The sequence below is a fragment of the Egretta garzetta genome, unplaced genomic scaffold, assembly GCF_000687185.1.
Source record: "Egretta garzetta isolate BGI_Z169 unplaced genomic scaffold, ASM68718v1 scaffold45, whole genome shotgun sequence".
Classification (NCBI taxonomy): Eukaryota; Metazoa; Chordata; class Aves; order Pelecaniformes; family Ardeidae; genus Egretta; species Egretta garzetta.
Window position 1 is genome coordinate 13,306,456 of NW_009260028.1, and position 12,152 is coordinate 13,318,607.

Sequence of the window (12,152 nt, forward strand, 5' to 3'; positions counted from 1 at the left end):
AATCTGTTATTATTGTAGTAGTATACTGCATCACTTCTACTGGATTACACAGCTGGCCAGAGGATAGAAACTGCTGACAACTTGTGTTCTAAATTTTCTTACAGTAATACTTAATTGCACTACTTTTGCAGAAAGAGGAATGACTATGCTTCTAAGATGCAGAGGGAGTTTGATTCTTTCTGCAGATCTTAGACTGTTGATTAGCGTTATTTATGTTGATAGCAATCTTCCGGTGTATTTTTTCAAGCTTTAAAAGATATCAGAAAGCATTATCTAAATTCTTCAGACCGATATTCCCATCCCATGTTGAGGTTTAAAGTATGCATATATTATGAAAGGCTTTACTCCTGCTTTTCTGTTTATGAAGTATTCAAGGGATAAAATGTAGCGACTCTAATGTCAAAATGCATAATACTGAATTTCAGTGAGGATTTGCTTTGTAAATAGCTGTGTAAGTGAGGTTTGAATGTTAAGTTGTTACACCTTTTCTCCATAACTTCTCATATGATTCTTTAGATTTAATTATACCCAGCATCAATATTTATGTGTTACACTTGGTAAAATGGCATGTGGAAAAAGAAAACACGTACCATTCCCTAGCAGTAGTAGCTAGGAGCAAATAGCTAGTGGATGTTACAGATTTGCTTTTTATAATGTTACCAAAAAACATCCAGAATCCCATTATTCAAGGTAAGGGAAGAGTTTGAAATTAAATATGTATGTATTACTTTTTTGTAAGCATTCATGCAGGGTGCGAGGAGTGTGTGAAGTCGATAGCTTGAGCTGAAAGCTGTGCCTTATATAAATGTTGTAGGATTTTATGAATGTTAGCCAAATAAGCACTTCACTGCTTGCTAAATTTCATTTCAGTACTTAATAAATATAATTATATTTTAATGTATGTGGCACTCGAAGGGAGAAAAAAACTCCAACAAACAGGACAAAAAGCACCCCAAAATAACAATTTGACAGCACAGCTACTATATTAGTTATTCTGATTATTGCTGCTTGTTACTTTTGATGTTTTTTCTTGAATCAGCCAGCACTCCAAAGCTTCTGTCTTAATGGGGAAAAAGGTGCTCCCTTTGTGAAAATGTTGTTACTTGCTCAGAGAACAAGTCTGTCATTTAACTTACAAATGCAAAGTAGCTGATAAAAATGAGCTGAAAACATGCTGTTCTTTAGTAGAGGGTTTGTTCCAGAAGTATTTTCTAAATTGAAAAATCCACTCCAATGTTTTCTTCAAAGGCCAAAGAACCTGGGACGTACACGCTCAGGCAGCTGTGCACTTCAGTGGGGAAAGTACAGTTTGTTCTTCTTCATATTTACCCGATTGTGCAGTACGATGTATATTCTCAGGAGCCCCAGCTAAAAGTGGAACCGATGACTGGTAGGTACAGTTGCTGTGCTGAAGTGGTTTTGATGGTTTCTGTTGTACTCTCGTGGGACTAGATAAAGCATTTTCTGGCTTGAACATTACTCCAAGGGTTTGGGGTTTTTTTTGCCTTACTCTCAATTTTGAGTGTAAAATAAATTCCCACTTTTGAAATTATCCATCAAGTATGCTCTGTCAATAATGGCTAGTTTTCAACAAATAATTCCAGTGCTTGGCTCTGAAACATGTAGTGTCACTTTTGAACATGAATTTGAACATGTAGTGTCACATAAATATCAGGTATGATTTGAGCTGCCACACTGATTAGAAGTGAATATTTAAATTTGTAATCGAGCTTGTTATTGGTTAGTTTTGTGACACTGCAGTCTCTTTGGTATTTACAAGGAATGTGTAAGAACTGGGGCTCTCTACTAGAGGAGATGATATAAATTTACTAAATTTAATACTGAATACATCCATTGGTTTCATGGATGGCTGTGCGTTACTTGTTGTAGAGGTTATTAAAGTTTATAGGTGGGAGTTAATAGTGATTTTGTTTTCAGGCTATCAACTGAGGCAGTTGAGGAGTTAATATGCATTTTGTGCTATCATTCCAGTTACAGGGGTTGCAATGTGTGGCAAAGGAAGGACAGGCATTTGGGGCACTAATCAAATTAGCTGCCCCTATGAAATTGATGGTTGTGATTCATATATTTGAGAGTCTGTGTGCATACTGGCACTCTTGTTATCTTGATTATGTAGATGCAGCATGTGGGTAGGACTGGCATTATAGGTGCAAAACCATAAAGCTGTCTACAACCTGGAGAACTTAACAAAAAGCTTAGTAAATTCTTCAGGGTTACTGTATTTCACTGAATTCTGTGCTGCCAGAGCTACACAGTATGTGAGCCAGCTAGCCTAAGCCATCCAAGAAACAGTGGGTTTGGTCGCTCAAGTTGAAATAACCAATTTCTCCACACCAATATATCTGAACTAGGTTTAATGTGTTGCATAACATCAAACCCCCATGCTTTTAATTACCCTAATATGTGTGACAAATTGCCTGGGAATATTGCTAACAAGCCTTAGCAGTGCATTATAACCATCTACTGATGAGTGCTGGAATCTGTTAACAATTTCTGCTTTCTTCTTCAGATAGCCTTTTGGCTGGCATTCCCCAAAAGGTGAAATTCACAGTGACTACTGGTCACTACACTATGAAGAATGGGGATACTTTGCAGCTCAGTAACGCAGATGCCATGCCTATTCTGTACCATCCAGAGAGCAAGGCAGTGATCTATTCCAACACAAGAGGTAAGCAATGAAGTAAAAATTAACAATCTTTAAATGGCTGAAAATTCAGTAATCCTGAAGTAAACCTGTACTTACAATATTAAACACACTGATGCTTTTTTGTTTTTTAATAGTTGTTATTAAGAACAGTTCTAAGGACTTGCAACTGGGTACTTCAGTGCAACTGAAGGTTTCATCGTCAAAGTAGTAGTATGAATTTTTCAGCAAACATAGCTGGACAAATTTTATTTTCAGTGATGAAATTCAGTAGGCATGGTGAAACTGCTGCTGAAGTGAGCATCTGTCGTGATTTCCAAGTGAATCATGGTGATCTTCTATTACTATGTGGGCTCTATTTTGACTAGACCATTTTTATTGTGAAGTAGTTGTAAGTAGGTTTTTACATAGTGCTACGTCTCTGTAAGTGGAGCATTTCCTTTGGCCAGTGTTTCATTTAAACAGATGACATCCTAATTTCTTTTTTGTGAGCATAAGTACTGTATAGTCTCCTCAGTTGCTCAAACACAAGCAACTTTCACATAAATGGGAAGAACAGTCATAACAGACTCGATGAAATTAAGATGAAAATAGACTATACAGAGGCACCCATGTGTAGTATTTTAAAGATAGATGATGAATGGTAACCAAAAATACTGATGCATGTGTGTTGAGAGTTGCAAGTTTGCTTCAAGTTAAATCATGAGACTAAGAAGGTACAGTATGTGGCAAAACCTTCAATAGATGTATGATGGACTAAAGTAGTTCATCTGGCTAGTTTGAAACTTCTTCTCAAATTGTGCTCTTGGTTCTTTCTTGAACATTGGAAGGGACTACTACTTGGAATGTGGTGGTACCTTCCTGCAGTTTATGAAGGATAGGGCGTTACTATTGGGAAGTTGTGAACGGCAGTGGTATTTAAGAAGTGTGGATTATAGCTCATTTGAAGAGGTTACCATGGGGTTATATAACATGTTTTCTCATTGCTGTTTTTGCAGAGATCTTGCTAGGAAGTGGTTATGGCACTATGTATTTTTGTATGATGCTTAGCTTTTTAGGCTAGTTTGATTGCTTACTTAGAGATTAAAATGAAAATTGGGAAGGGATGAACATGTTTTAAAAGTACTTTTTTCCCCATTCTCCGCAACTATAGAAAAGATCTCAGAATCATCATTAAGGATTCAATCTTCTGAAAAGATCACAAGCATCAGTTTGCCAGTAGCTCCTGCATATCATGTAATTGAATTTGAACTAGAAGTCATGTATTTGCCATCAGCCACAGAATCCGCAGTGGAGAAAGAAAATACTACAAATAAAGAAGTTCACAGAAAAAACAAAGAGAAGCAGAAACGGGACAACTGCATGGCTACTGTTGACCAAAAAGTAAGATGTAATCTAACTAGTTTTTATTATGAAACCTATTTGATCACATGGGCATACGCTTCACAAAATAGAAGTGGTGATGATGGGGGGTGGGGTGGTGACACCTGCTTGCATTGAAATAATTTTCCCTTGAAAGATGTAGCAAATTGTAGCAAATGTTATAAATGTAAAGAAAACACAAATATAAGCAGAAATATATACCATGTTTATTATATTGCCAACAGTTCCACTGGCTAGTAGTCTGAATTCTAATGTTCTAACACTCGCAGTTTATATAGGATGAAGAATACTCGTGTCTGTGTAAAAGGTGGTGTGGTGGTCTTTAAATTCTCCTTTCTGACTGGTATTTCTTCCACTTGCAAAGAATCTGTATACTGTGTTGAAGTACTTAACACTAGTGTTTCAATCTGTCACATTATTTAGTTGGAGGTAGTTTTTCCTCTTAATTTTAATTTCATTATGAAGGGTGAATAAAATAAATAGTACGGAAAGAAGCTCTTCAGCTGACAGCAAAATGATCTTGAAACCATCACCTTTCATAGTGTTACTCCTTGTTAAAATTGACCAACTGTGCTGCCATGTGTCTTTGTGTGTGAAGAGTTGGGTAAAAAAGAACAGCCATAGACTAGCATTGCTAAAATGGGGTGTGATAAAACATTTCTTTATTTTCCTCTGCATTTAAAAATATGTTGCTAAATATATATGCTTTACAATTGGAAGAATGGCAGCATTCACTTCAGGAGAAATTCTTCAGTTAAGTGTGCTGCTTCAAGTTAAAACAAATACACATTAAATACATTTTTTAAAATATTTTGAGCTTGTAATTAATATAGTATTATAAAAACATTTTAGTAATAGCATTTATAGCAATTTATTTGATACTGACCTTTTACCGGATTATTGTATTAAGATGATACTGGTATTGTTAGTGTTCTTTTATCTTTTCTTTCTTCTGTTCCCTTCCCTTTATTTTTAGTCTTCAGAAGTGGGTATGTCAGCTTCCACAGGAAAAGCTTCTTCGAGATTTCATATCCTGCTCACAGGAAAACAAAACCTAATATTCTGTCAGATTAGTTTTTGACATACTGATTTTTTTTTTTTTTTAGGATTTTTTTTCTTCTTCCCCTTCTGGATGCATTAGATGTAGACATGTGCTGAGAAAAGTTTTGCTTAGAAATGAGAAGAAAAGCAAAATTGTTATGCCAAAACCACTTATGAATAAGAACTTTCTTCTCTTTTTCCTTTAGGTAACCATTGATTGTCCTTGGTCAATTTACTCCACTATTATTGCATTAACGTTCTGCATACCTTTTAATGCCAAGCATTCCTTATTGTCAGCTGGCAAACGGTAATTTACTCATTAAGTATTTATTGCTTCTGTCTTACAAAATATGGAGCTGGAGTTTCATAAGTAATATTTATAGCAGCCTTTTTTTTTAAGTTGGGCTTTTGTTATCTTACAAAGCTTTCCATTGGAAGCTTGTGCATTTCCTCTAGTGTTCTTTCATACAATAAAACAAACCTGTGGTTTCAGCTATTTTGGAAATAAGACCACAAGATAAACCAAGCTAGCCTATTTCTGTGTAGTTATTTGTTTTCATTTAATATGAAAGAGGATGCTTTACAGCCTTGTTTCTACAGACTTGTACGTGTTGAGGAAAAGACTGAAAGAAACAAATATACCTGTCATTCTGTTTTTGCTTGAGCTGTGCACTTTGAAAACAATTTTATGGTTACTCTTACTCAATAGTTACTCTTCCAACGTAACTATTCAACTTTTGTTGAACAAACTGTGTCATGTTTTTCAGGAAATATGTGCAAGTCTGTGTACAGAATTTGTCAGAACTCTGTTTCCAGCTTTCAGACAACAGCCTAAAAAATACTGCTGACTGTACAGATTTGCAGCTGGTACCTCTGAACCCTGAATCTCAACAGGTAAAGATTCACTTGCTGGTTTATGAGCTCATTGGCAGGACAGCTAGATGAAAGTTCTTGCTAGTGAAATTATTAGTACTTCTGCTCATAGATTTTGTAGTAAGTAAGGCTGATAGCTGATGTTAGGTCAGTCCTTGGCAGTCCTCTGAGTAACTTTGATTCTTAAAGATGCTTTAGAAGGCATTTACACCTGTAGATCTTGAATAAAATATTTTTCACACATACTTGAATGTGAAGTGTTCCCTTTTGAAACATTGATTCTGACAGTGAAATGTATCCCTCCTATTCATTAGATGTACATTGTTTAAAAAAAAAAAATCACTATTAGTTATTTTGGTTGCATGTTTTCCTTAATGATTTATTTAGCACTAAACAGGTGATTTATTTTTGAAAGCTGTATTAATGCCAGAACAGACAAACATATGTATGTGCATTTCCACTTCTTTCTCAGAGGAAGGAAGGAGCTAATACTATAAACATTCTCTTTCAGGTCATATACAGTAAGCAATCAATATTCTTTGTATGGGAATTGAAGTGGACAAAAGAGCTTCCTATCTCCTTGCAGTGCCTGTTTTCAGTCAGCTTTTGTCCAGCTACCTCTGAAGAACAGTCTCTTACCCTGAAGCCGTTCACGTACGAATTCCAAGTGGAAAATTTTTTTGTAAGTACCCTTCTAAGTATAGCATATGTTAACTGAATGTGGTTTCCTAATATATGGAAAGGGGAAGTCAAGAAATATAGTAGAATACTTCTGTTTACATAATGAGATTGACACCTACGTAGACTCATTGGAAAGCCAGTTTGCTGAATGACAGAACTGAAGCCTGATATGGCGGAATCGTACACTTGGAATGGGGTGGGGGGGAACAACACTTGTGAGAGCGTCCTTGATCTTGTTTCATTTTTTTTCTGTGTTTTTGTCTTCCTGGGCTTGTGCCATGGAGACTGTACTTAGATTACTGAACTGCTTTTTCCCTGCTGGCTTAGGACTGCGCTCCCCAAAGCAAACTGTAATTTCAAAAAAATCTTTGCTATTGACAGCATTTGAGTTGGTTTCTGTAGTGCTTGAGATGAGCTCCTCTAATGAAATATTTAGGGTTTTCTAAGCCATTATCTTAAATGTTTCTTCTTTCCCTTTATGGACAAAATTTTTATTCCTTTGATCAGCTAGGAAGCATATAGGCTAGATAGAATTCCCTTAATAGGAAGTTATATCAACGTTATTTAATCTCATCTGTAAATTCAGTCTTGTGTTACCCTTTTTGATGCTTGGGTAAAAAGTAGCAACATGAGAAGACTGTCATTTGATGAAACCCTTTTGTCTGCTTTCGGTGTTGCTATGTTTTCTACCCACTTATTACAAACTGGCATTGAGCAATATTTTGGGTATTTGTTCACCTCCTGGTTACATAACTATCGTTTGTTGGTACCTGTTTCAGCATCTTTCTGGAGTTTTTAAAGAGAACTAATTGTGTTAAACAGTGGGGGGGCTTGGTAGAAATTTAATTTTGTATTAATTAAAAATTAGCTCCTTGATAATGTGAGCACCGTTATTCTGGGGACTATGATGGTAAGAGTCATGAAGTCGTTCTCCTGTATTACTCAGAATTTGAGTGATGTGTCTGGGAAGTGAGGCGCCAAGAAATTAGTAAAAGTTTGTTTAAATAGTATGAAGATGGTTATCCATTTAGGAGCATTGAAAGGCAGAGTTAAAGCACAGACGTGGAGGGAAAAATGGTGTGCTTGCTGTTGGTATCAAAACCAGATTGAATCGAATTTGGGTTGCTTATTTTCTCAAACTGAGCAAGATAACAAAGCGAAGATTACTTATAACTCAATCTTGCATTAAAAAGATTTAATGGATGTTAAATGTAAAGTTAAGTTTGTACTGTATCAGTTTTGTCCAGATCAGTTTAAACACAAGTAAAACACCCCTTTTTTCTTGATAACAGCACTGTTTTCTTCCTGACAGACATTGTATCATGTGAAAACTGAGATTTTTCCACCACTGGGGGCAGAGTATTGTAAAACTGGCTCACTCTGCTCTTTAGAGGTGTCAATTACCCGACTGGTTGACCTCTCGGAGGTTGACAGAGATGAAGCATTAACAGAATCAGATGGATATTGCACAACAAAACTTATGTATGAAGGTAAGAATATTTTTTCTTAAGCGTATTGACAAAATTCCCCAGTTTTGTCTTCATAATGACATCTGCCAGACTTTCTGTGGCATATATTCCTGTATTGTGAGTATGGCTGCTCAGTACAGCAGTTTTCATTTTGCTAGGCTTGAGAATATTTTATTTTTTCCTCATTAGTCTGTCTTCAAGTGGAACATAAATGCCGTTCAGACTGGATGGATACTTGCTTGAAGCCCAACTATGGTCCCTTTTGTGTAGGGCTGTTTCCTTACCTTGCACAGCTCTTCACACATACAAGCTGGTGGGCTTTTAGATGTTGCTAAAATACAGATTTTTTTTTTTTTTTTTAAGTGCTCTAAAACTATACTGAGGGCTCTTCATTTTTCAGAAAAGATCTTTATAGTGTTTTCTCTGTATTCTTGCAGTTGTTGACAACAGTAGTAACTGGGCAGTCTGTGGAAAAAGTTCTGGAGTGATATCCATGCCTGTAGCAGCTCGAGCAACTCACAAAGTCCACATGGAAGTGATGCCACTGTTTGCTGGATATCTACCTTTCCCTGATGTCAGATTGTTTAAATACCTCCCTCACCATTCTGCTCACTCCATGCAACTTGATGCTGGTAAAGCTATCTTGACTACACGGCTACTTACAGAAATGATTCTGCTTCTCCTGTGCTTTTGCGTAAAGAGAAAAGCAAGGCGAGGAAGTGTATTGACCAAGTACTCTTCAGTGTCTTTGTTACTTACCTTCACTCACAGTTCTGATTTGAAACTTATAAAATGTTGCTCTAATGGGAATGTTGGATTCAGGTTCCAGCCTTAATCTGTGAGGAGGAATAAAAAATACGTTGTTTTCTTATATTTTCTTTAAAGATTATTGTGCAAATTAGTTGTCACTGGCTTTATAATGAAGTGAAAACTATTTGATAACCCTATAATCCTGCGGTTTCATTGTCTGCAAACTGCACATCTGCTGTGTCTTTGTTAGCTTTTACATTCTTTCCCAATTTTTGAAAGGACTAAGTAGGAAATAAGAGATTTGTGGCATATAACCAGATTAGATGAAAAGTTTAAATTGCCACAGCTACTTACGAGTATTTACCTGCACTGCTGAGTAGTGCCAGCACTGTAGTGAGAACTCGCTTGTGCAGCAACTTACCGTTTGTCAGCAGAGCTCCAGGAACTGCCAGTGTGCACCCTTCTAGCCTGTGACATATGTGAGGTACCACTACTTAAATTTCCCTTAGAAACCCATATAATTGACTCTGCTACATCTGCTGCTGGCCAAAAACGTGCATAGACTGTTACCTCAGCAGAGATGATAATTGAAGTATAGGGGTTTGTTCCTATACCTGCTAAAGCCAGTAGAAAAGATCGATGCTTTTCATGATTCAAAACCTTTTTTACCAGGTACAAGGAAGAGTTCTCCTTTGTTAGTTCTAACTGGATGCTGGTAATCACTGAGAGACACCAGATTTTTCCAGTGACGGTTTCAGAAATAATGGAAGAAGAACTCTGAACAACCTGATGTGGTTAGCAGTGTCCCTGCTCACTGCAGGGGGGTTGGACTAGATGACCTCTAGGGGTGCCTTCCAACCCAAAACATTCTATGATTCTATGATCAGTAAGTTGACTGTGCGTCTGAGCTCTGAAATAATTTTTAAGTTGCTTAATCACTCCGTAGAATGAAACTGTGGGTTTTTTATTTTAAACAGATAGCTGGATTGAAAACGATAACCTATCTGTGGACAAGAATGTGGATGATCAAGCTGACAGCAGCAGCATAAGGAGCAGAGGTAGCTTGCATTCTGCAGCTAGCGGGGAACACAAAGGTTTGCCAATGCCCCGTCTGCAATCCTTTTCATCCGGTCAGGTCTTCAACTGCAGCACGGCTATGCAAATACTTGTCATTCCCAGCAAGGACGACCATGTTCTGGAAGTCAATATCACGTGACGACTTGGTAGGAAAACAAGGAAAACAAAAACCATTAGAAACTGGATATGAAAGCACTTTAAAGGATTATGACCGGATTAGTCTTTGTTGTAACACTCTAACTCTAAGGAGACCTATGGCACTCAACATGTACTGGCCATGGAAGCACCAGACAATTGTATCAATTTAAATGTACAGTGAAGCTTGTGTCAGCTAGTTTATATTGCCACTTTAGTATGTTTGTGTAAGCTACTGGGTTTTCTCCCTTCGGTCGCATCCTGCATCACAACACAGGGCAACAAAAACAAAAAAATCCAAATATTTGGACCACACTATTTTTGTCTGGCAGCTGAGACATTTGTTTCATGCTTCCTCATGTTTTAGAATTTAGCGTTGGATGATGTAATTATCCAAATCTTGGATTTTTATGTAATAATTTACAGGCTTTTCCACACATGTGCCAGAAACACAACAAAGCATACAACAGCACATTCACTGGTGTAATAGTTGCTTTTCTGTTGGTTTTTTTTTTTTGTTTTATCATTGTTAATTCCTGCCATTGCAATTTTATATTAAACTTCCATTGTTTGCATACTTCAATGCACGGAAGAGCTACTGCTATAAATAATCTTAACTGAACAAAATTCCTTAATTTTTTGAGGCTTTCTCCTTCACAGAGTAGACACTGTGATGTCACATATTATATGATTTTTTTGGGGGTGGGGTTTGGGTCATCTTCTTGCATAGTTCTTACCAAAGAAAGATATCGATAGAATTTAATAATAAATTATTTGGCTTACAGAGTTCCCAGATTAATTTCTTTTATTACCATTTCTAAGTGGCTTGGTTTGCTGCCCTAATTTTTAAATTGGGGCAAAAATTTCAGTATGATGTGATACTTGAACGGTCAACCTTTCATCATAAAGGCTTAGTGTAATTATTACTGATTAGAGGCCAGACTTCCGCATTCATGATGGAAGAAAGAGGTTGGTTTGATACAGGAAGGCTTGCAGATGTAGAATAATTGTGAAGCAAAGTTAAAACATGTAACTTAAAGAATTTCATTATTTATATCTGAAATGTAAATACAAAAAAAATGTAAAAGAAAAAAGTGTAATTTTTGTGAATGTTGCAAATCCACCTGTGACTGGAAAAATTACAACTCCTTCTGATGTCCTGCTTCTGATATTGAAACTTGTGCATTTAATGTGAGAATGACCTTTTCTACTTGCAGATCTGTAATGGTGCGTTGTCAACAGACTCCACAGAGGAAAACTGTCCCATATCAAATACTTGTCGGTAAAGCTAAAGTGAGGAACTGCTCTTTAGACAAGTTTATTGTTATTTTTTCTAAACTCAGGTTCCGCTAAATTGTAAAGGGGAAGAAAAAACAAACCCTCTGTCTGAAAAGAATTGCAATTAAGTTGAAAAATGAATAGGCACCCTGCACTAGTCTAAACATTTTTTTAAATTATTTTTATTTTAAAAAACCAATGTCTAAATAGATGTATAATGTAGACCTGCTAGCTGAAAATGTTCTTGTTCTGCATCTTCTTTCTGTGAAGGAATGCCCTTTCTCTGTGGAAATCATACCATTTTATTTTGGATAACCCCCAAAGCATCATTTAGTGCGAATGAGTGCTGGGATTCTTTGACTGGAAAAGGTAACAAGTGAAGTGACTTTGACACTGCAGGTATTATAATTAATTTCATTTTCATGGTTTGCTATTAAATCATTTTTCACATTGTTCTGTAATATACTGTTAGATTAAAGACATTGTACTAAGATTGTTTAATGAAATTGTAAGCGTTGCAGTTCTAAATATACATGTTTTAAAAAGAAATCCACCTTCTCTGCCGCCCTGACTTGTCCTCTTTTCCTTTCCTTTAAAGGAGTGATTGTGCCATCGATTTTAGCCAAAGTTTCTTCCACGAAAAAATATTTTTTTAAACTTAAGTTAAGGGGACCTATTCCCAGTACTGGCCTAAAGCACGCTTGCCGGCTGTCCGACGGGGGTTGCCACTTTCTGGAGGAGAGCTGCCCCGCGGCCGCTGCTGCTGCTTAGGCTTCATCGCGGCACCCCGACGGGCACCC

The 12,152-nt window shown here is 36.7% G+C and overlaps 1 protein-coding gene across 3 annotated transcripts in view; it reads left to right on the forward strand.

The window, feature by feature from the left end:
- The window catches only part of TRAPPC10 (trafficking protein particle complex 10), a 34,251-nt gene extending 22,322 nt beyond the window's left edge, over positions 1-11,929 (forward strand). For all 3 annotated transcript variants that reach the window (XM_035896447.1, XM_035896448.1, XM_035896449.1), the window contains 9 exons: positions 1,249-1,390; positions 2,531-2,689; positions 3,819-4,048; positions 5,296-5,396; positions 5,857-5,983; positions 6,474-6,644; positions 7,956-8,133; positions 8,550-8,744; positions 9,840-11,929. In XM_035896447.1, the coding sequence (XP_035752340.1) occupies positions 1,249-1,390; positions 2,531-2,689; positions 3,819-4,048; positions 5,296-5,396; positions 5,857-5,983; positions 6,474-6,644; positions 7,956-8,133; positions 8,550-8,744; positions 9,840-10,078 (1,542 nt within the window). In that variant the 3' untranslated portion in view covers positions 10,079-11,929. The remainder of the gene's footprint in view (positions 1-1,248; positions 1,391-2,530; positions 2,690-3,818; positions 4,049-5,295; positions 5,397-5,856; positions 5,984-6,473; positions 6,645-7,955; positions 8,134-8,549; positions 8,745-9,839) is intronic.
- Positions 11,930-12,152: the final 223 nt, after the last annotated feature.